At 37.6% G+C, this 25,647-nt stretch overlaps 1 protein-coding gene across 1 annotated transcript in view; it reads right to left on the reverse strand.

Annotated features, from left to right (window-relative positions):
- The window catches only part of Epha6 (EPH receptor A6), a 956,551-nt gene that overhangs the window by 751,746 nt on the left and 179,158 nt on the right, over positions 1-25,647 (reverse strand). Inside the window, exon 3 of the mRNA XM_036203471.1 lies at positions 22,636-23,299. Coding sequence (XP_036059364.1) covers positions 22,636-23,299 — 664 coding nt within the window. The remainder of the gene's footprint in view (positions 1-22,635; positions 23,300-25,647) is intronic.

A 25,647-nucleotide genomic window follows, 5' to 3' on the forward strand; every position in this document is an offset into this window, starting at 1 on the left:
TTCTCATGAATACTTTCCTGCTATAATCATAGTGTAAGATTTCATCAATTGTTGGTCAGTGGTGGTGCATCCGAGCACTCAGAAGACACAGGCAGTCAGATCTCTGAATTTGAGGCCAGTCTGGTCTACAGACAGCCATGGTTACACAGAGAAATTGTGTCTTGAAAAAGAAAAAAAAGTTTTTATTAATTGACAATAGTGCCTTAGATATATACTTTCTATTTTAATATGAGCATTTAATCCTCAGTTTATTTCATATTCCTCTATGAATATATCAACAATATTTCTTGGCAAATTATTTCCTTCTCTGAGAATATAACTTCTGTCAATATTCTTCATTTTAATTTACTGACCATTTGGATAATTTGTTAGGCTTTATAATGACATCATTTTAGTTGAATATTGTCTTGCTAATGCATACATGTAAGACAAATTTTGAATTGTAGACCATCTGAGAAAAGTAAAGCAGTCCCAAGAAAATTAAGATCCTATTTCAGAGACACTATTATTTCATGGAAACTAGACAGTAAATAAATAATTACTGTTATCACAATGAATTCTAAAATGCACTACTTTTTCCTTTAGGAATTCTAATATACATTGTTGATCAATGTTTTGAAGGAATATGTACAAAGACATTATAAATATTGGATTTTTTACCCTGTTTCACTTGTGGGCATAATTTTTTTCAGATGTTACTTTTTTCTTTCCCACTTTCCATTAGATGGTGTAATCATGTGAGAATCTCTAATGTCTATTTCTTCCACAGAAGGCTGAATGTTCACAAACTCTCCTTGATGTTTTAAGGAAACTTCTTACATTTTCCCCCCAGAGCTGAGGACTGAACCCAGGGCCTTTCACTTGCTAGGCAAGCGCTCTACCACTGAGCTAAATCCCCAACCCCTTAAGGAAACTTCTTAAGAAAGTATTTATTCATTTATTTCAATTATATACTTGCATATTTATCCTAGACCATAATGAAGTTACAGAGGTAAACATGCAGCCATGCATTCACACACTCATGCTGGCAGGAAGGTGGGAGGGAAGGAAGGAAGGAAGGAAGGAAGGAAGGAAGGAAGGAAAGAAGGAAGGAAGGAAGGAGGGAAGGAAGGCAGGAAGAGGAGGAAGGAATGAAGGAAGGAAGGAAGAAAGGAGAGCAGGAAGGAAGGAAGGCAGGAGGGAAGGAAGGAGAGCAGGAAGGAAGGCAGGAAGGTGAGATGGAAGGAAGGCAGGAAGGAAGGAAGGAAGGAAGCAAGGAAGAAAGGAAGGAAGGCAGGCAGGGGGAGGGAGGAAGGCAGGAAGGAAGGAAGGAGGGAAGGAGGGAAGGAGAGAAGGAGGGAAGGAAGGAAGGAGAGCAGGAAGGAATGAATGAGGGAAGGAAAGAAGAAAGGAGAGCAGGAAGGAAGGAAGGCAAGAGGGAAGGAAGGAAGGAAGGCAGAAAGGAAAGAGAGCAGGAATGAAGGCAGGAAGGTGGGATGGAATGAAGGCAGGAAGGCAGGCAGGCAGGAAGGAAGGAAGGAAGGTGGGATAGAAGGAAGGCAAAAAGGCAGGCAGGAAGGAAGGAAGGAATAAATGAAAGAAGGAAGGAAGAAAGGAAGGCAGGAAGGAAGGAAGAAAGGAAGGAAAGAGAGCAGGAAGGAAGGTAGACAGGCAGACAGGAAGGAAGGCAGGCAGGCAGGGGGAGGGAGCGAGGAAGGAAAGCAGGAAGGAAGGAAGGAGAGGAAGAAAGGAAGGAAGGAAGGCAGGGGAGGGAGGAAGGAAGGAAGGCAGGAAGGAAGGAGAGCAGGAAGGAAGGCAGGATGGAAGGAAGGAAGGAAGGAAGGAAGGTGAGATGGAAGGAAGGAAGGAAGGCAGAAAGGCAGGCAGGAAGGCAGGCAGGCAGGCAGGAAGGCAGGCAGGAAGGAAGGAAAGGAATAAATGAAGGAAGGAAGGGAGGAAGGAAAGAAGGAAGGAAGGGAGGAAGGAAGGAAGGAAGGAGAGCAGGAAGGAAGGTAGGCAGGCAGACAGGAAGGAAGGCAGGCAGGCAGGGGGAAGGAGGGAGGGAGGAAAGCAGGAAGGAAGGAAGGAGAGGAAGGAAGGAAGGAAGAAAGGAAGGAAGGCAGGCAGGGGAGGGAGGGAGGCAGGAAGGGAGGGAGGGAGGAAGGAAGGAAGGAAGGAAGGAAGGAAGGAAGGAATAAGGAGGAAGGCAGGGAGGGAGGGAGGGAGGGAGGGAGAAAGGAAGGAAGGAAGGAAGGAAGGGGGAGGGAGGGAGGAGGAAGGCAGGGAGGGAGGGAGGAAGGAAGGAAGAAAGGAAGGAAGGAAGGAAGGAAGGAAGGAAGGGGGAGGGAGGGAGGAGGAAGGAAGGAAGGAAGGAAGGTAGGCATGCAGGCAGTCAAGGAGGAAGGAAGGAGCTAAAAGAGTTCACCTGGGAGAGCATAACACTATCCCAATAGTGAGCGTCATAGAGGAGACAACGGAATGAGATGATGCCCACATGAAATACAATGTCATTATAGACTAAATTCAAAAAAATTCTAAACCATCAGCTGCAGTGAATTAGAACGGATGGCCCCTATAGAAAAGTTTAATCAAGGATGCTGTAATTGACACTGTAATTAAAATGAATACAATAAAAAAAAGCTTCAAAATTAAATGGAAAATTTTTTTCAAAGAAAACACAAAAAGAAATTGGGAGTTTCTGTGTCCAAGAGTTTTAAAAAAGAGAGAGGACGTAAAGTTGGGAGAGGGAAGATATGGAAGGGGAAAAGAGTAGGAACAGGTAAGTAGAAATGTTTGATTTGAAATGTAACAAAATATAAACAATTTACAAATACATATAACTTGCTCTGAAGTTTAAAATATGCTATCATTTTGTTTCAAAAGAGTTCCCTATGTATCAATGAAAAAGGCAAAATATTATTTATTTTAGAAATATCTTTGTGAAAAGAGTTGTTGAAAAAACTGAGGGTGACTTTTGAAGAATTCCCAATTTAAACATATTTATACCATGATTATATATATATATATATATATATATATATATATATACACACATATATATATATACACATATGTATGTATATATGTATACATACATACATATATATTGCACACACATATTTTTTTCAAGAAATTAAATACATATTTATTTAAATATATGATAGAGACAGAGTAGTGGTGGTGCATGCCTTTAATTCCAGCACTTGGAAGGCAGAGGCAGGCAGATTTCTGTGAGTTGGAGCTCAGCCTGGTCTACAGAGAAATTTCCAGGACAGCTCCAAAGCTACACAGAGAAAACTTGTCTTGAAAAACCATAAATAAACAAATAAATAAATATCAATAAATAAATACACAAATATATGATAGAGCCAATTGCATTGTCTGTCGCCAAAATAATTGGTAATAACTCATAGCTCATAGAATAAAATACACAGGAAGTAAATATCTGCTAATCTGACATCATGCCTGAATGACCACATTTTTTTTTCCAATTCTGAACATTCATTGTACACTTAAAAAAATGACAATGTTCTTCAAGTTGAGACTATGATTCATTTTAAAATATGTCCTAAGTATTAGGCAACCTGAAGGTTACCATTTGCTTCTGCATATCCTTTTATTCATCAAATATAAAGAATAAATTCAACAAGTTTTAGTAAATACATGATTAATATCTAGCATGGCTCATAGTTAAGGTATTATAGTATGAGAAAATCAGCTAACACCAGAAAGTTCTTTAGAAAGGGCTCCACTTCAGAGGCCATTGCAATTAATGTACACACATTTATGCAAACATATATACACGCGCTTGCACACACACACACATACACACACACACGTATACACAAACCTTTAATTTTTTTCTAATATGGTATTTTACTCTTAAACTACAGTAACAGATAATGCAGATTCATTCAGAGTGCTTTAGAAATTCCATTCTAAATGATTTAATATTGACTGATGAGTAGATAATATTTTGAGGAAAATACTTATTTAGACATTTGTTTCCATGTTTAATAATAAAAGATTACATATTTGTTTGTCAAATTATTGTAATTCTAGAATACATTAATTTGTCTATAGGGTCAGAAAATTACCTGGGCAAGACCAGGAAATAAATATTTTAAGTATGTAGGCCTCATGATCTCATATACAACAATTAGACATGCAATCTATAGAGCATTAATTAGACTTTAGTGTGTTCCACCAATCTCTGCAGTTGGCCACGAGGCTATAATCCTCCAACTTGAGAAGAGTAACATTAAGAAAACACTTGTGGATCTTTGATTATAATCTGTATTTAAGACATAGATGGTAATGTCTTAATGAAACAAATATGTGTAATAAATTTTGGACTCTAAATTCAATTCTTTAGTATTTCAATAACCTTTTTTGTCTGCTCTTAATATTTTAAAAACTATGAAGTCCTTGTCATTGTGAACTTCCATGAGAACAGGAATTGGTATCAGACAAGTCGGTATGCTTGCAATGTACTTCTTTCTCCCTTAGGTATCAATTCAGTGCATCCACTAAGCCCTCTGGAGGAATCCCTTGATTCCTATGCTGAAGTACAAAATAGGCTAATTTCCTACATTCTGAAGTGAGATGGTTTCAGTAATGAAGGTGGCTCCTTTGGGGCTTACTAAAATATGATAGTCATGGCCCTACATCCAAACTATGATTGCTTTCCCACCACAATCTTAATCTATATAAAGTGAGAACCAGTCTATGAAATAGCCATATATTTGTCCCCATTAATTAGTAGCCTCTATTTTAGCACAGTTTAATTACTTCACATAATTTAATTGATTTTCCCTTTCTAATCCAGCACTAGTGAGAAATATTACTCTCTAGGAGTTACTAATATGTTTTTAAAATATTTTCCCTAGAGTGCATTTTATTATCTGCCTAGGTATATCATTTTGTATATTGTTCTTTTTTAATACTCTAGATTTAATTTAATTTATTATTTCACATAAAATTTGGACTCATTTCTGTTTAGTTAAATGCAATAAAAATTTGAATGTTGTTGTGGATATCACTCTATATAAATAAAATGCTGATTGGCCAGTAGCCAGGCAGGAAATATAGGTGGGACAAGCAGAGAAGAGAATGGTGGGAAGTGGAAGGCTGGGGAGGACAGATACCGCCAGCTGCCGCCATGAGAAGCAACATGTAAAGACACCGGTAAGCCACAAGCCATGTGACAAAGTATAGACTAACAGAAATGGGCTAAATATAAGAGTAAGAGCTAGACAATGGTAGGCCTGAGGTAATGGCCAAACAGTTTAAATAATATAAATATCTGTGTGTTTATTTTACAAGTGGGTTGTTGGACTAACAGAGCTTGGTGGCACCTGGAGAGAAGCTCTCCAACAACAGAATGTGGTAGAAACTAACATAGCATCAAAATATATTATTTAAGAACTCAGTATGTTTACTTAATTATTCTATATTCTTTACAGAGTTCAAATTAAATTGTGGTTTATAGCATTAGAGTAGTTTCATCCTGACATTTAGTGAAATCAATGAAAAATATATACTATAAAATGAATAATCCATCAACTTAAATAAATTTGATAAATAATATGTATCAGCTAAAGAAATATGAAATATATAAACGAGGAAGGATTTTTTAATGTCACGTCAGGAGATGTGAGAGAACTTTTGTTTTTGCTTCATTGAGACAATGTATGTAGCTCAGGCTGACCTTGAACTCAGCTTGGGTTGGCTGACAATTTTCAATATTACTAGCTCAGTTTCATGATTGTAGGGATTACAGGTGTTTGAACACCATATCTGATTACCATGTAATTATCAATTTATTAGTACATCATTAGAAAAACTATTGTACAATATATCTTTATTTACATTTTAAATTATTTCAAAGGCACCCTTTTGGCATTTAATTTAATTGATATATTTTATTATTCAACATGAAGAGTCCAGTTTTCTTCAGTAGAAAAAAAAAGACCCACAATGTATATCTGCTAGATTTCCAATAACACATAAAATAAAGAAATAAGGATGTTAGTCATTGCAAGAAGAACGACCCAAAATACTTTTCTCCATTTTAAAGAAACCCATCCAAGGCAGTGGTTGTTTATCTCTGCCCAACACGACAGCGTTTGAATCTTTCAAGGAATCTCTGTGACTTTATATAGTAGTTGCTTTTAGTGTGGTCAAATAACAGAATAAATCATGCTTTCCCCCTTGTCTGCCATTGAAGATAAAACAGAGTTTGTTTTCAGGCTTTGAAAATTGCCATCAATTGTTAGTCTTGCATGCTTCTTTATATGGTGATAGTGCCTGTGCAGAGTAGCCAACAATGGAACAAATCTCCATTTTCCACAATGTAGCACAGCTTTATAGTTCCCTTTAAACTGGAGAGTAACCTTGCCATTAATTTATTCCTTTTTTATTGGGATTTATTTCACAAACGTCTAGTTTGCACTAAGCTCAGATGGGAAATAGTAACTGTCTACTACCACAATTTATTTCCATTCACACATGATAGGAAACAAATAATAAAATGCTCCATTGTACAGTGGTACACGACACAAGAGAATAAAACAATGAATACCAACAGAGTACTACTTTAAAAGCCCACAAATACAATGAGGATACTAGTCATTTTTAAACTTTTATGTGACTGTCTCAATATTTTAGCAGTAAATTTACTTCTTAGTTCTCTCATGTTACTGGCGAGTCCTACAGAAACAATCACAACTCCTCAAAAATGATAAATTTTTATATTATATTATAAATGATAAATTCTTTATTTACTTCTATGGAAATAGAAGAGTTTTAAATTTTAAGAGAGCTCTGGCTTTATGTTTAATTTGTTGTACTTCATTCAAGCTTTTATATGGTTTCAAGAAACATTCACATATCTCAGAGTCAAAATCTCATGTGGTTATAAAGACAATTCCTGACTATCCTTACTGGATGAACTCAATATACCTGCTAATAATAAGAACTTTTACTCTGCATGTCACTTCTCTGCCAAGGTTTAAAAAATTTAATTTACAACTGTTTAGCTATACACTTTCCTTTTTCACTCATTAGTTACAGATCCCAAAGTCATTGTTGAAACTGGAGATTGAAAGGGCACATTTGTTACTGTGCCTGTGAAAGAATGATATAAGCAATCTTGTACACCTTGGAGTATAATTTGAACAGACATCTAAACTTCCATATGGCAAGGTTCTAGAATTGAGAATTTTGATTTTTGTCTCAGCTTTTAAAGAGTTATCTATTTTACATGTATTTATGTTTTGTCTGCATGTATGTATGTGCTGCACATGTGTGCCATGACTGTGGAGATGAGAACAGGGAATGTGATCCTCTGGCACTAGAAATGCAAATAGCTGTTAGCTGCCAGGTATTATGTAAGAGCAGCAGGTGCTCATAATCACCAATTTATCTCTCTGGCCACGTGATACTTCAACTTTTAAATAATGTATATTTATACAATACAGTACATGCCAAAAGACAGATTTAACGTGAGTTAAGTTCAGCAGTCAGTGGATGGAAGGTCTTGTTTTGTTTTAATAGAAGGGGAAACAGACAGAAATTATGGTATATATAAGAATCTTATTGATGAACTGGGCCCTGCAATAACATGGAAAACAGACCAAGACCACTACATTTTTGTATGAATTAAGACATACAAATTGCCCAAAACAAAACAATGAAAGAAAACCAAAAAGACATTCAAATTAACAACAGAAACAACAAACAAAAACCCTCAATCATTGTTTCTATTTAACCTTGTTGTTGAATATATGACTTATGACAATAGAAACAAGAAGTTTTTTAAAAAAGGACAAACTTAAAGCTGTCTAAGAGAAAGAAAGTTGGGTATGGCCTTTGTGCGTAGTTTCTGACACATGGAGTTGAAAATAGATCATGAGAATGCTCTGACTTCTCTGATCTTACTGCCAACATATCTGCAGTCTGTTGTAAATGAGTCTACAGTTAAAAAATAATTCTGGATTTTTCTTGTATAATATTAGAGGGACCAGCCTTAATATTATACATCCCAAGGGCTCAGGAGAGAGAACTACTAACGGCAAGGACTATTTTGGGAAATAGAATCTCAGCACACTGAGCTCCCTAAGTCCACTTGCTTTAGTTCCTCTGGCATAACATCCTACATACACAGCTTCAGTTCTGTTCTTGTGCCTAGCACCTTTCTTGCCTGATTTCTCTTTATACTTATCTATTGCTCCCTCTAAGTTCTATCTTAATTCTCTCTCTTAATTCTGCCCCACCTAGAGCCTTTTCAGCTTCTTACCCAGCTACTACTTCCCTGTCTTGCTCTTCCTCATCTTCCATCTCGTTCCTCTAGTACTCTCTTCTAGCCCTTCAATCTAGTTCTTACCTGTCTAGTTTTTCCATTCTCTTTTCTCTTCTCCATTCCCGTGCCCTGGAAGCCCTGGTATATAAAGTCAGGCTTCCAGGGTCAAACAGAGGGGTGGTAAGACTCACATTGAGAGGCAATAACCATTAATTATCATTTGCAACCCCAAAGTGAAGTGACCAATGGGGAAATGAATTAACTAAAGGCTAAATTAGGGTAATATCTAAGAAGAGGGAATCTTATGTGCTTAACTATAGTCTCAAACGTGATTAGCAGAAAATGTTAAGAAACTATATGTTGCTATGTCAATGGGAGTAAATAAGACTGTCTTCTTTTTTCCCTGTGGCTCCTATCTGTCCAGGCTATCTGCCATTTTTCTGCAGGGTTGGGGAAGGTGTACTCAGTCGCTAGGCAACCTATGTATAGCTAGATGCCTCTGGTGATAGTTAAAAGGAGATCTGGAACTAGAGATAAGGTTTGGGAAAGGAGGCAGTAAAGCTTAATTGGCACATCTGCCAGGCCTTCTCAAACAGGTAGCCTAGATGCTTAAGTCTGTTCTTAGAGAGTTCAGAGGTATCTCTGATAAAGTACTTTCCTCTGTCTGGGGATGGACCTGGCCGGATGGTGTCAATGGTGATAATTACAGGGAGGCTTGAACTGGGGTTCTGGCTGAGCATAGCTATCAGTGCAGAGGGTTATCTAAATATACCTAGAAGTGGTTAGAGTAGTCTTAAGGAGTTAGAGGTCTATAAAGTTAGTAAGGCTGTAAGAAAGGAGGGTCCAAGCTGAATTGTGTAAAGCTATTACTTAACATCCACCTGTCCTAGGTGGTGTCTCCTTGTGGAATTTTCCTTAAATCAGGAGACTTTCATGTGGACTGTTATTACTGCTAGTCCTTGATAGTGGTTAAGGAGGGTATCTGATTCCAGACAAAGCCTTTCCTGAGGCTGTTCTCCAAATACCTGGAATGTGTATGTCCAGAGAGTGATCAGTCCACACTGTTAGCCCTTCTCAGGGAAAAGTCAATTGGGAAAACTATGAAGGCACACATAATTTTCATAACAGAAGACAGCTGATATATAACAAGCCAAGTAAGACCAAAAGCTCCTTGGGATTTGGCTTCCTCTGGAGAAATTCCTTGATCCCTCCAGGTCGTGACTTTGCCATAACCAGCTGAGTTCTTATGATATATTCCTGCGGCCCGCAGCAGAATTTTCAAAATAGATAACCAATAAGCAAGCTACCTATATGTAATGTCTATTCAGGTACCTATACTGATTCAGAAATGGTAAAAGAAATGCATAGACCTAAGATTCATGGGCCATAGAAGAAGATGGATAAAAATATATCCTTGAATAAATGACCATTTTTTTAGGGACTGACAATACTTGCCTAAGAAGACTCTGCGTGCCATTACTAAGAAGCAACCAAATCTTTCAATATCTATCATTTTAGTTAATTATTTATTTAGGCTTATATTTTTTCATAAATATATATGACCAGTAAATGTGAATAATAGTTGCCTCATTGTGCCATAAACACTGGAATTTATTACTTCTATTTAATTATCCTTTTATGCTCCAAGACTGTGGTGGATATTGTGTTCCCTGAAATATTGTGTGTTCCCTCAAATAAACATATCTGGGGTCAGAGAACAGACAGCCACTAGAACAAAGCCAAAAATGGTGGCTAGAAAATGGGTCACAGCAAGGTATAGCAGAAGTTGGGCGGTGGTGGTACACACCTTTAATCCCAGCACTTGGGAGGCAGAGCCAGGTGGATCTCTGAGTTCAAGGCCACTTTAGAAACAGCTAAGCATGGTGACCCACACCTTTAATCCCAGAAACCCAACCTTTACTCCCAGGGAGTGGGGGCAGAAAGAGAAAGGTATATAAGGCTTGAGGACCAGGAACTAAAGGAGTAAAACATGTAGTTAGTTAAGCATTTGGTTGGTTAAGCATTCAGGCTTTGGAGATTCATGTGGAGGAGGACTCAGAAGCTTCCAGCCTGAGGAAACAGGATCACCCCAGGAACTAGCAAGGTGAGATAGCCATGGCTTGTTCTGCTTCTCTGATCTTCCAGCATTCACCCCAATAACTGGCCTCAGGTTTGTTTTTATTAATAAGAACCTTTAAGATTCCTGCTACACAAGACCCCATTATTAGTTCTCTCTCCCTCTTTCCACCTAATAGTAATCACCATTATATAGTCAGATTTACTTTAGCATGCAAATGTGTGAGAACATGTGTGGTTTTTTTTTCCCCACCTCTTGATGGTAATTTTGCATTTATTTATTTACTCATTGTACATATTGTTTTAGAAATAGTTTGTTTGCTGTTTAACTTGTGGCTCATAGAACATCAAAATCTACTTAAATGCAGGCTGGGCGGTGGTGGTGCACGCCTTTAATCCCAGCACTCAGGAGGCAGAGCCAGGTGGATCTCTGTGAGTTTGAGGCCAGCCTGGGCTACCAAGTGAGTTCCAGGAAAGGCGCAAAGCTACACACAGAGACCCTGTCTCAGGAAAAAAAAAAATCTACTTAAAACCGACGGAAGGACTTTTGCTTGTTAGATAAATTAGGATAAGTTTGTTAACTTAGTGGGAAAGATATAGACTATGGCTAATATGATAATTTCTCCAGGAACTTTGAACTTCCCCATAGGTGGTAGAATATTTTTGTTGAAAGGTGACCATTAAGCTATGGACAACATTTAACAGCACCCACTTCCATTTATAGCATAAGTGGTCATATAAACACTCACATTTTCATCCATTCTGTATGTACCATAGATCATTCAATTTGTTCAACATGAATTAAGGTTGATGTGTGCCTCTTAAAAATCTCAGCTGAACACAGGCAAGACTCATTCTATACATATAAATCCTTTAGAACAAGGAATGTGGATCCTTAAGTCAGTGTTTCCTGTCACCAGGGAACACTACTTTGATTTCTGGTCTGAAGAAACTGTGTTGGTGCAAGTCCAAAAGTTCTGAATCAAATGAAAACAAAAAATTCAAGAAAATAGAAAACACATTCCAATTTTCTCAGGAAAATGAATATAAAGGTTATATTTCTAATGGACACATGCCTAGAAACATTGCCACCATGCTAATGGGATTGGTTTATATTTCTGAATAAATTTAGATGTGACCTAAAACCTTATAGGGAGTAAGACAGCTTACTATGACTGAAAAGAAAAAAATATAAAAAAGTAAGCAGAAATGAAACAATAAATATAGTGATAATGAGAAGATATAACTAAAAATTTTCATGGTGAGATGACTAAACATGATTTGAGCAAGGATAACAGCTATGGACATGCTGAAGTGGATAAGGAAAAGTCCTTTAAAACAAAATAAAACAAAACAAAACAAAAAAACCACCATAGACAACCAAGGAATGCAGAGTGTAGGATGAACAGCCTTCTCTAAGAAGAGCACACATTTTCCCAACCCAACACTCAAAGTCCAGCTCTGAAAACATACACCCAAAGGACATTGTACACTTAACACAGACTGAGTGGGTTGATTTAAGAAATAGACAATATATGGATGCATGTAACAATAATTAATGAAGAAAGAGGCCATGAATTTGAGTGAGTGCAAAGAGACATGTAAGGGAGGGTTTGGAGTAAGGAAAAGTGGAAATGACACTATTTTGTCATAATCTCAAAAATGAAAGAAATAGTTAACAATATCTCAATAGGTGAGATAAATTCTTAAATAAGTGTATTCAAAAGTAGAAAACCATGACTTGAAGTCAGTGGTCAATCTGAAATATTCAAAATGGTTTTTAAAAGATAAATCCAACAGACTGTCTCTCATGAACATCTGGGAACATTTCTGGAACTATAGGAATAAACCTCCTTCTCTCTCACTTTCTCCCTCTCTGAGGAACAGAAGAAAGAAAATATATATCTTGTCACATTGCCATGAAACTTAAAACCAAAATTATGGGCCCTACAGATAATTTGCTGAGCATAATGACAATTAAGAAGTTCCTTAATCAGCCATGGGCAACAAGATATTCAGAGAAAAGGAAATTCTATCTTCAAAGTACTTAAAAAAATAATGGTCACATAATATTCTGTGCAATAAGCCTTGCAAAGGGGAGCCATCATAAAAAATTGTGTGTACATATGGTCATTAAGTTGTGTGTGCTGTAAATTAAATTCAAGACTTCCTATATGCTAGTCACTGAACTTCATCTTCTATAATAAAAATAAAATATTTATTTACTGTTTGTATGTATTGTTTGCCTGTATGTGTGTGTGTATATACACCAGTACTATCCAGTGCCGTAAGAATCCAGAAGAGGACAACAAATTCCTGAAAACTGCAGTTACAGACAGTTGCGAACCACCATTTGTGGACTGAGAACTGAATGTAGGACCTCTGGAAAAGCAACAAGTGCTCTTAATCACTGAATCATTTTTTTCTTACCCCTGAAAGAAAAAATTAAATAGGGAATGTAACAGATCCTGCACTTTCCCAAAAGAAGTTCTATAGAAAATACCTAATGAAAAGAATATTTACTCCCAGAAGAAAGGAGAAAAGTAATAGAAAAATAAAAAGATTACTTGGCTATCTGCTATGTCTAACTTTTGACCCAATAAACTTTTAGCATTGGTGGCATAAATATTAAACTCCAGACAGTAACTCAAAATGGAAGAGGTCATTTGAATTTGCTGTTTGAAAAGAGACACTGAATAAATTTATACTCTTCTGAAAACACATGTATTAAAACGTTAAACATTGATTCTATAGAAATATAGTATGTAACTTGGAAGCCAGTATTGTAAAATCCAAATCCAAATTGATGTTAAACATGATTAAAACAACTTCCTATATGCTTTAAAGCTAAGCCAACTTATCATTTAACTTACTTTAAAGACTGTGGCAATGAACTATAATTACTCAACTTTATTCTGTCTCGCTGGGAAATAATTCATTCTATTTTTAGACTCAGGCTTCTTGATTTCACATTCTTCTCAAGCCAGATGAAAGCCTTGGATGTCTCCAAGGAAAAATGTTTGGAATCAAATGTTATCTTGCCAGAGTTTATATTTAGTGTGTGAGCACCTTCAAAGTAGAAAATACTGTCTGGGCCAATAAGCCTGCCCTTCTTCTGTCAGATACCAACTTCACATCCTCAGACTCCCTTGTTTAATGCCAGAAAATCCTTGTGCCTAGAATTTCTTTATGCTCTCTGCTTTCACTGCCATCTATGATAATATGATTGGACAGAAGATCATAAGCTCAAAGCATAAATGTTTCTGAAGTGCAGAAGAGGCTGTGCCATGAGGCCTTAATAACATCTCTCTTTGGGAGTCCAAATCAATAGCTTTGCCACTAAGGGCCTCGCTTATCCCATTCACCTCTGTGAACAGTTATGCTATGGTCTGAGAATGGCCACCTTCTTCCCTCCTGAATGTCAAAGAAGCCTCAGAGGAAACATTAATAAGAGCATCTTTCTGGGGGGGAAAGGACATTTATTAAATACTGCACATTAATAACGCACATTTCAGTTGCATACCCACAACGAGATTTTATTCAGCTCTAAGAAGAATATATTATGAAAATCTCAGCAATCGGGTGGTCTGTAGAAGCATAATGTGAAGAGAGGTGGCTCGAACTCAGAAAGCACAGTTTATTCTCATATGTGAACCTTTGCTTGTAATGTATACCTGTATATGCATTAGTGAGTATAAAGGTGAGTGGAGCCTAAAATAGTAAAGCACAGAGCAAGGGAGGGTAAAAAAGAGGTACTATGAAAGAAAGGGCAAAAGAACACATGGGATATGGAAATGGAAAGAAGGCTGAGTAGAGGCTACAAAGGGATGCAGAAGAGTGGGGGGGTGCAGGACAGTGTAAGGGGTGCAGGACAGTGTAAGGGGGTATAGGACAGTGTAAGGGTGTGCAGGACAGTGTAAGGTGTGCAGGACAGTGTAAGGGGTGCAGGACAGTATAAGGGGGTATAGGACAGTGTAAGGGTGTGCAGGACAGTGTAAGGGGTGCAGGACAGTGTAAGGGTGTGCAGGACAGTGTAAGGTGTGCAGGACAGTGTAAGGGGTGCAGGACAGTGTAAGGGGTGCAGGACAGTGTAAGGTGTGCAGGACAGTGTAAGGGGTGCAGGACAGTGTAAGGTGTGCAGGACAGTGTAAGGGGTGCAGGACAGTGTAAGGGTGTGCAGGACAGTGTAAGGTGTGCAGGACAGTGTAAGGGGTTCAGGACAGTGTAAGGGTGTGCAGGACAGTGTAAGGGGTTCAGGACAGTATAAGGGGGTACAGGATAGTGTAAGGGGGTGCAGGACAGTGTAAGGGTGTGCAGGACAGTGTAAGGGTGTGTAGGACAGTATCGGGATGCAGGACAGTGTAGAGGGGTACAGGACAGTGTAAGGGGTACAGGACAGTGTAAGGAGTTGCAGGACAGTGTAAGGAGTTGCAGGACAGTGTAAGGCAGTTCAGGACAGTGTAAGGAGTTACAGGACAGTGTAAGGGGTTCAGGACAGTGTAAGGGGTGCAGGACAGTGTAAGGGGTACAGTACAGTGTAAGGGGTTCAGGACAGTGTAAGGGGTTCAGGACAGTGTAAGGGGTGCAGGACAGTGTAAGGGGTGCAGGACAGTGTAAGGGGTGCAGTACAGTGTAAGGGGTTCAGGACAGTGTAAGGGGTTCAGGACAGTGTAAGGGGTACAGAACAGTGTAAAGGGGTACAGGGGAGTACAGGAAGATGAAGAGATGAGTAGGGAAGCAGACTACCTAAAACACACTTTATTATTGTTTGTTTGTTTTGAGACAGGGTTTCTCTGTGTAGCTTGGTGCCTTTCCTTGAACTCACTCTGTATCCCAGCCTGGCCTCAAATTCACAGAGATCCACGAGCCTCTGCCTCCCGAGTGCTGGGATTAAAGACGTGTGCCACCACCGCCCAGGCTCTAACACACTTTCTTAGGCAATGCATACAGATATCTAATACTGTGCATGCTAACTGAAAAAAAGGGGGGGGGGCAAAACATAACAAGTTAAGTCTCATTTCAGAAATTTAATTTCCACTGTCAAATGAAATTGGTTGAATTATATCATGTGATACCTCTAGGCATCACTTCTTGCAGCAGGTGTACAATCTGACATGAACATCACTATGTTAATAAGGTTTATCCTAAATTAATGTTCATGAGGAGCTTATTGGGGATTCATGTCACTGCAGAACACACAAAAGAACAAAACTTGCATTCAAATTTGCATGTTAATTGGTTTCAGTTATTTCTTACAAAGTTATAATGTCTTAGATAGATGAAATAAAAAGCAATTTGATGAAAACCAGCACTTTAAAAGCCAACAATATTTTATTCAGACCCTTAAAAATAATGTCATTGAGTAGAATAAATTAAAACAATTAAAATTATGTCAGCAACAGTATGCTAGCCTGACAGTTTCATTTAGGAAAATGTTTAAATGTTTATGAAAAATAAGTTGGTATTTAGGGGGGAAAAGCTGATTTGTTATGAGCAGAGTAATTTAAAGTATTTGTATTTGATTTTAAAATTTAGAATTTACACTTAATATTTCTGTTTATTTGATTGATACAGCAGGAATCAGAATGTATTTCTCATTTTTGTTCCTAGAATTTGGACATAGGTCTATGTTAACAATATTATGGAAAAGGAATGGGAAATTCACAACTTAATAATAGATCTTTTAGAATACAATCTCATATTAAACTACTCAAATTCAAGTGAATATGTATCAATCAGTGGATTTTGAAGGTGTGGATTTGACAGGTGATGCTATTATGATGGATGTTAAGGAACAAAAAGAGCCATTTAAAGTCAGTTGCTTCCCAGGCAACATTTAGGACCTATGAATACATATGTCAAGTTTCTCTAGTACAATTGGGATTATCCAAAGCCTGTGACATCCTTTCTGATTTATATACCAGGTGCCTCACATATCAAGGGATCCTTTTGAGGCACACAAATACTAGCATGGTGAGATCCTTTGATAGTAGTATTGTGGTTGATAGTCAGCAACCTCTTTCACAAATATCTTGGTCAGTGTATGATAATACTCTTAAGATGTAGACAATAGGTGCTTCCTTTGTCTCAACAAGGACTGAGACCCCCAGAGATAACAGAGAATACTGTATTTTCCAACCAAAGAAAGGGTCTAAAGCCAGAAGACAGAAAGGATTATGATATACCTGAAAACAGCAAAAAAAAAAAAAAGAATAACACTTTTCTTGATGACATAGGAACTTACAAACCCAGAGTCTCAGAAGACTCATAAAACTCAGTTGCTTGCTCAGTGACCACTAAGCTTTTCTGCTTTCTGCGTGTACTAGCTAGTTTTATGTCAATTAATATAAGCTAGAGTCATCAGATAGGAGGAAGGCTTAGTTGAGAAAATGCCTCCATAAGATGTGACTGGAAGACAATTTTAAATTAGTGATGGATGGGGGACGGCCCAACCCACTATGGGTGGTGTCATTCATCGATGGGTGGTCCTGGGTTCTATAAGAAAGCAGGCTGAGCAAGCCACGGGGAACAAGCCAGTAAGCAGCACCCCTCCATGGCCTCTGCATCAACCCCTGCCTCCAGGTTCCTGCCTCCAGGTTCCTGCCTCCAGGTTCCTGCCCTGTGTGAGTTCCTGCCCTCACTGCTTTTGACGCTGAACTGTCAAATGAAACTGAATGAAATCAACCCTCTCCTTCCCATGTTGCTTTCTGTCATGGTGTTTCATCACAGCAACTAAGGCACTGCATTAGCACTCAGAAAGCAAAACCTGTCCTTTCTTCCACTTTTCTATCGCCTACCTTTGGATGCACAACAGGCAGACTACAAAAACTCCTTGCCCCAATAGTCTCTGGAACTGTGCTCTTTTACAGTACCCCCCAGCCAATGAACCTGCTTACAGGCTTCTGTTACCGGGTTACCAGGCCTGCCTATTACCTTGACTTTTAACACAAAAATAATAACTTTTTTTTGCCTTCTGCTTCCTTCTTCCTGGCAGTTAGTAAGACTTCAACTTTTCCTGGCCTGTTGTTTAGTCTATCAAATACCAAAATCTCATCAAATTATTAAATTTATCAACAAGGACCAAAAATGTGCAAGTGAACCCTTGGATCCCTTTGTGACAGACATATGGAATTATTACTAGAAGTTACCTTGTTTTGTGTTTGCTGCATGCTAGACCCCAATTCTCAAGTTTATTCAAGCAAAGTTTTAAAATAGTGAACTGCCTCTCAAAGGCCAATCAGAGAAAGAGCTGGGCTTCAGTTCTCTATATAGTGTTAGCAGCTCTCCTGCAATCCTAGGCAAAATGTTTCTTTTCCCAATACTTTCATCTTATCATTAGTAAAACGAAGGATGCCTGTATTTTCTAGATACTTACAGATCTAAAGCATTGAAAGATAATGAGAAACATTTAACAATATCGCTGAGCTTTACTCTTACTGCATTACTTTCTCACTACCTTGTGATCACTCTCAGAAATCCATTTCTTATACTTTATTGCACAGGTGATTTTCTAATACCATTATTTCATCTGACAGCCTTGATGAAACAGATACATTCATAATTATTACAAACTATATCACAAAAGAAAGGAAGGGAATTAATTTTGTGAAAACCAAAACATACAAACAATTACGTCTGATCAGGAAAGATGAATGAAATTTCAAGTATAGAAAAACTTATAGCCTGGATGCCTCCCAGTTTTAAATGAATCCTCAGGGGAGTCTTGGCCCTGGAGGAGATGGGAATAGAGGGGAGGGGGCGGGTGGAAGTTGGGGGTGGGGATGGGAGGGGGAAGGACAGGGGAACCCATGGCTGATGTGTAAAATTAAAACACACAAATATAATAATGATAAATAAATAAATAAATACATAAATAAATAAATAAACAAATTATAACCAATAAAGGAGCCAAGCACTTAGATTAAAACATGGAAAACATTAAGAGATATGTGGAACACACACATTGTTCGAAGCCAATGAACCACAATAGGAGTTAAAATTTTTCAGGGTTAAAAAGCAAAAGAAGGCCAAATCGTGAGGTTCTTTCAATGCTGCCATGAATAGTCACTTTCAACAGACCTATGAAAACACTTAGAGAACATAAGGGACTCCTGTGACGTCAAGTCAAAAACTGCAATGACATTTGCTTTGTGTCCTGGTTTGTTCTTCTATTACTTTGATAAAACATTCTTATAAAAGGCAACTTAAAGGAGGGAAGCAATTATGTGGCTTATTCTCCCACATCACAATGCATCACTGACAGACATTGTGGTAGAAACTCAAGCAGAACCTATGGAAGAACACAGATTATAGGCTTGCTCAGAATCTATTGTCTTCATCCTAAGAGAATTATCAGGCATCGACCAAACTATTTGTGAAAGAGGTTGCTGACTGTCAACCACTATACTAGTATCAAAGGATCTGACCATGCTAGTATTTTGTGTGCCTCAAAAGGACCCCTTGATCTGTAATATATATATTCACACACACATGGTACATACATGAGAAAGGATGTCACAGTTCATGACTGCTTGCCTAGGGATGGTGTTACCCACAGTGTGTTGGACCCCCAATAACAATTAAAAATAATTACAATGTCCTAAAACAGTTGACTCAGGTTAAGTGCTGAGGCAATCCTTCAATTGAGGGCCCTCATCCAAATTCAATCTAGGTTGGGTCCAGTTGACAATAAACAATAACCAGGGCACTTTGGGATTGAATAGATTATGGTCCCAGAATAGAATAGCAAAGACAGGGAGCAGAGTTTTGGAAAGTGTCAAGGAAACTAACTGCTGTTGGGCCTAAGAAAAGGTCATTCTATCATATCTATCATACAAACTGAAGAACCATTGGTGAGGATGGTCTTTGATAATTTGGTGTCGAGAAAAAGCATTTCTTAGTATTGATCAAATCAGGAAAGTTTGAAAGAGCTGTTCAAATTAAACTCGCTAGTTTTATGGGAGAATAACTAAATGTGAAGCACTTTGAGAGCAGTGGCTGAAGCCAGTAGCTGCTGAGAACCAGACACAGGCCTGGGCTTTATGAAGAGAATAGAATCAGCCTCTAATTTATGGCATGCTGACATATAGATGAGTTCATCATTACAACAGAATTCCATTCTTTTACATTCCATCTTTTAGTATCTTAAACACTTTTGAGTATTCTAATTCCTGTGTTTTGTTTATTAAAAACAAAAATTGAAAACACCTATCTTTCAAATTGGAGGAACTTCAAATATAGCACTTCTCTCTCATCTGAAAGAGGCTTAGATGAAGCTATGTTGGACTTCAGCATGATGCCATAAAATAGGAGCATGAGTTTGTGGAAGGAAGGAAGGACATTAATCAGAGGGAAACAGAATGGAATGAGATTCAGAATAACAGCAGTGGCCCTCTGTCAACACAGTGTCAGCCATTTACTCCCTCACAGGTCCCCTCCTCCACACTTTTAAACCCATGACACATTAAAAACAACAACAACAACAACAACAAAACAAAAACAAAAAAACAAAAACAAAACAAAAAAAAAAACCCCCACAAAAACAAAAACAAAACAAAACAAAAAACCCTTAACCTTTTATTTCCTTCCCTGTTTTGTTTGCCTTTCCTTTCTGATCCTACTATGTTGTAGGAAAGCTTAAGCTAACTTCTAAAATCTTAAGAGGCCACCTAGAGAATCATTCTGGGAAGGAAGAGATGGTCTTACATACTCCAACTCTGGTCAAGCAACCAGAGGGTCACATCAGGAAGCTCTGCTTCTTCTGTCTTAGGCTTATCTACTACAGAGAAGAGATATACTAAGTCACTGATGTGGCCAGCCAAATGTTTTGTGTTGCTTTGTCTCAAAGAAAAAAAAATATATATATATATTTGTCATCAACTAGAGTGACTAAGAGAATACATATTCAAAAAGAGCAAGTATCTATGTTTTCTAATGATTATTTTCTCAGAATAGACTAAACCAACAAAGTCAAATATTGATATTGCTTTTCTTTTCCCCTCCCTAGATGTGTAGTCACATTATTGTTTGAAGTGTGCATTTTATTCATATAAGTATATTAAGTTCACAAGTAAGTTTATTCATATACATTTGAATACTTTGACATTTGTTATGAAAAATTCAGAGGTTTGGCTGTGATATAAAGGTTTGGCAGAAAATGGAATCAATAATATGTATTATTGCAGGAAACAGAAGAATAATATGAAAGTACTCAAGCAAATGAATAGCTTAAAATGGAAAGCATAACTTTTAAAATTTCTTCACATCTACTGTGTTTCCCACTTGATTGAAAATAAGTTTATTACTTATAGTGAGAAGCATATATATTTGGAAGTTTCATGAGTACATTATATTGCTTTGAATACTACTTTGTATGTAAGTGGATTTTTAGTTAGTAATCTAGAGATATAAAATCTAAGACTAATTCTTCTCATTCTGCCATACATTATTAGAAATGATGAGTGTCTATACAGTGCACAGTCCCTTTTGTTTCCATGACCAGATGAAGGATAGTAAAGCTAATAACACTAAACACAGATATGCCATCATCAAATAAGCTAATACTATTTATCATTTATTTAAAAATATCTCTGCCAAGCAATGAGTGAAGGTTTATGCCATATATAAAAGTAAATTTTCACATAGAAAGCATCTTAAATAAAAAATTACATATGGATCCATATAGTATTTATCCAGAGCTCTTTTGCTTTCCCCAAATTTTCAAATAGTTAATCAATGTTTATTTATGGCATTCTCTGAGGCAAAATAAATTCATAACCACTCCATTCTAGAATCACTCATAATTTATATTTACTCCATTATAAAATCTTGATATTGGTGAACAAAAACATTAGGTTAACACTTTGTATTAATTTGAATGAAATATGCTAGTGATTAAATCACAAAGGCTGTTTCATGCTTTATGTAAAAGATACAAAACTTCCCATGCCTCTGTTAATGTTTTCCACCAGCAAACAAGACCATCACGTAATGGTTTAGTGAAATTTGTGGTAATCAAGAACCCATGTGTCCTACTGATTACGTCTGTAAACATTCACTTTTATTATACATATATGTGTGTGTGTGTATAAATATATATATATATATATATATATATATAATGTATGTGTGTATGTGTGTGTACTTACATATGCATATATGTACATATGCATGTATAAGAGAATTTTTTTCTTTACCTTCTGTATTTAATCTTTTTAAACAAATGTGAATTTAATACCAGTGTATAAATGAATTAAATATAATATGGTGCTAGAGGAAAAAAAATCCCTATAAATAACTTATCACTGAGAATACAACATCTGTAGTACACCACTGTGTACAAAGAGACCACTGTATTTATATATTATATTATATAAAATTTCAATTTATATGTAGTAAAATATATGTTCTTTATGAAGTTTATGTAAAAATTTTAAATGTATATATTTAATTAAGTCTCCATAAGATGATTCATGTGAGAGAAAAATCATCTTTAAATTAGTTATTTCATTCTCTTAAAAAGAATGTGAAAGCTATAATTTTAAATTTAAATTTATTTCACAATTATATTATTTATTGACAATTACTTTTAAAAATCCTTACTAAAATTAAAAATATAATGTAGGTGAAAATCTTAGTACTAACAAAGGTCAGTAGTACACTGAGGTTGGTGCTGATTTCCTATATAAAAATGACATGAATCCCAGAATTCATAAGATTTAAATGAAAGGAGAATATGCTATATCATTTCTATATGAAAGAAAAAACAATCTATCAGTTGTTTTCCTATAGTTAATAGAAGTCAGTTTCTTTGTGGGAGCCCACAGAGGCTTCCGAGTGAAAACTTATTCAGGGTCAGAAATTCTGGGCTTGCTTTACCCAGCAGTGCTGCATAAGGAGATGATTTGGCCACAGGAATGGTTACCAGGTGCTTGGAAGGGTCTACACTTGGCTGTACAGTGTTCTTTGATCTTGCAAGGGTGATGTCTTTTGCCTCTCCTCTTGACACATTACAAAAAGGCCTTTTCAATAAAGGACAAGGTTGTTGGTTATAGACCCAGGCCCTCCCTAAGCTATCATGTGTTTCTGTCTTTCTTCTCATCTTCTGGGTCTCTTTATCTGATATTTCCTCATTCCTCACTCCTCCACCCAAGAACCCTTCAAAAGGTAGGAGCAGACCCTCACATTTCTTCAATAAGAAATGATCAGGAAGCTCATTCAAAAACTTTTAAGAAGCAATTTAAGATACAGGATAAATTATTTGTATTTTTGCATCTTACCATGGCAAGAACCCTCAATTTCTTCATATCCTGTACTGCAGATACACCTTCCAAGAGGAACAAGCCAATCTCCATCAGCTCCACAGTAGAGTTTAGGAGTATCTCGCTCTTCAGCACTCTTCACACATGAACCCCGCACTTCAACCAAAGAGGAAGAATCAACCCTTGGGATGGTATCAGGAAACATAGCCAAGTTCCGCACAGTGAAGGGGCATTTTTTGTAGAAAACACGGACTGAGACCAGGGCTATGCAAGCTCCAATGTCTTGAAAAGCCAAATAAAATCCTTTCCTTTCTATGGGTCCCACCTCACGAATTTCAGTGTTGAGTTTGAGGATTCGATCACCCAAATCCATCTGAGTAAAACTCTCATCAGCAGCAATTGTGTCGATCTTTACATATTGGCTTGGCTTGAATTTTGTCCCATGGGATTCATCCGATTCTATATAATATAGATTAAATGTTTCTTTACAAGTTCCCAAGACCCACGGGATGCTGTTACAATCCCTCAGTGTGAACTTCATTTCCACATAAATTTTCTGTGCAGCATCACGAGAGATCCAATTAGTACGGAGCCAGTTGTTCTGGTTTGGTTCCATGACATTGCATACCTGGTACGTATGTATGGGCCTGTTGTGCTCATCCATTTCAGTAATGGCATCCCACTGCACAAAGGAAAAGAAAAACAATGAAGTGATTATGACACTACTGCCATTAACAGAAATGTTCATGTTTAAGAATGTTCTAACAAAAGAAAATGAGTTAAAATTATGCAATGAAACTGTCCAAAGCAACAAAGCAGCATTTTAACTATGACCCTTTGATTTAAAGTATGGAACCTACTCTTCTGGGAGCTTTCTCCATTAATCACATGACCAAAGCAGCTTTAACATTGGTAGTTTCCTCAATTGTACGATAGAATTGGTAACATTCCCTGTTTTATAGGGTTGTTATAAGGCATATGCATTTTAAATATATATCGAAAGTAGTTACAATAGTTCTGGGAAGAGCACTGGAGCGATGACTCAGCAATAAAGAACACATACTGCTCTTGGAGAGGACCCAGGATTTGTTCCCATCACCCACATCAGGTAATTTTATTTCGGTGACCTGACATCTTTTTCTGGCTTCTGTGAGCATCTGAACTCATGTCATGCTCACAGAGAAATAGACACATGACACATAAACAGAATAAAAAAAATAAAAATATTTGTTGACTTACTAAAAGGATTTAAAGCTGGGCAGTGGTGGCGCACGCCTTTAATCCCAGCACTTGGGAGGCAGAGGCAGGCAGATCTCTGTGAGTTCGAGGCCAGCCTGGGCTACCCAGTGAGTTCCAGGAAAGGCACAAAGCTACACAGAGAAACCCTGTCTCGAAACCAAAAAAAAAAAAAAAAAAAAAAAAAAGGATTTAAAGTAGTAGCATACATTATTTGATCAAAAAACCATGAAAAGTGTTCAGTGGATTTTCCCAATCTACCCTTATATATAATTTGCTACAAAGTGATATATGTTAAACAGTATGAAATTAAATGCCTCTATGGTCATTCTGAGATAGATGTGGATATCCTCTGTGCTGGCTTGTTTTCTGTCAGCTTTCCACAACCTACAGTTATTGGGGATGAGGGAAAAATAATATGGAAAATGTCTCCATATTAGACTGCAGAGCACTTTCTAAATTAGTAATTGATATGGGAGTACTGTGGGATGTTCTGTATGTCAAATGTGTTGCTCTGATTGGGCAAAATAAAGTGCTGATTGGCCAGTAGCCAGGCAGGAAGGATAGGGTAGGTGGGACAAGGAGGAGGAGAATTCTGGGAAGTGGAAGGCTGGGGAGGGAGACACTGCCAGCCACCTCAGTGAGAAGCAACATGTAAAGATACTGGTGAGCCAAAAGTCATGTGGCAAAGTATAGATTAATAGAAATGGGTTAATTTAAGATAGAAGAAGTAGATAACAAGAAGCCTGCCATGGCCATACAGTTTCTAAACAATGTAAGATTCTGTGTGTTTACTTGGTTGGTTCTGAGCATCTATGGGCCTGGCGGGTGAGAGACATTTGTCTTGACTATGGGCCAGGCAGGAAAACTCTAACTACATGGGAGGGTTCATTCCATATTGGGTGGTACCACACTAGGTTGGTGGTGCTGGTTTCTATAAGAAAGCAGGCTGAGCTCTAAAACTCTAGCTACAAATGGTGCCCAATGTGTTGGCAAGAGTTTCCACCTAAAACCTGAGAAAAAAGATTCTAAAATGGAGCTAAAAACAGCTTCCTAGTTGTCTCTCTCAAGTTAGCTGCAGCCTGTCAGTTTGAGCTACTATGGCGGGTTTCTGGCGTATGCGTCTGACCTGCAGTGTGGCAGGAATGAGGAGTCTACAAGCGGCACTTTACTCTGCTGCATGGTGGATTTAGCCTTTGCTAGTTTAAAACAACAACAACAAAAGGTTTCTGGGCTATGAACTGCTTTGATAGAACTGCTTCTGATAGTTGATGGTACACATGGCTCCAGACCCAGATCTGGTGGTAAATTGTACCACCACCATGTTGGGAAGCTGAGGTGGGTGGAGCCAGCAGCCACAGCAGCATTTCAGTCTTACAAAGATGGATATACACAGAGAATCTGGTTTGTCTTGTCTTTGGGATTTTTAACTGCTGAAAATGATTTGATTGTAAAAGCTGTTGAGTTAAACAAATATGTAAATTTTAAAGACACCTTGACTTCAAAATTTGGATATAAGGATATGTTGCTTTGGAAAAGAGCCTCTGCTTTTGTTTCCACAGAAAGCCAGAGGCTGTGGATTTGTTCCAGATTAAGATACATCAGGTTTGATCAGCCAAGACCGCCTGAAAGGTCTCCGATGACACCATGGCCCAGATGATCCAACATCCAGAATGGTTTCAAGGCAACTGGCTCAGAGGTTTACCCTCACAGACTACTTCATAATCCTAAAATTTTGTTTATGTCCCCATAAGATACAGCGCCTCCCTCCAGCAGGAAGTAGTAAGAAAAGCT

This window comes from Onychomys torridus, chromosome 12 (genome assembly GCF_903995425.1).
Source record: "Onychomys torridus chromosome 12, mOncTor1.1, whole genome shotgun sequence".
NCBI lineage: Eukaryota > Metazoa > Chordata > Mammalia > Rodentia > Cricetidae > Onychomys > Onychomys torridus.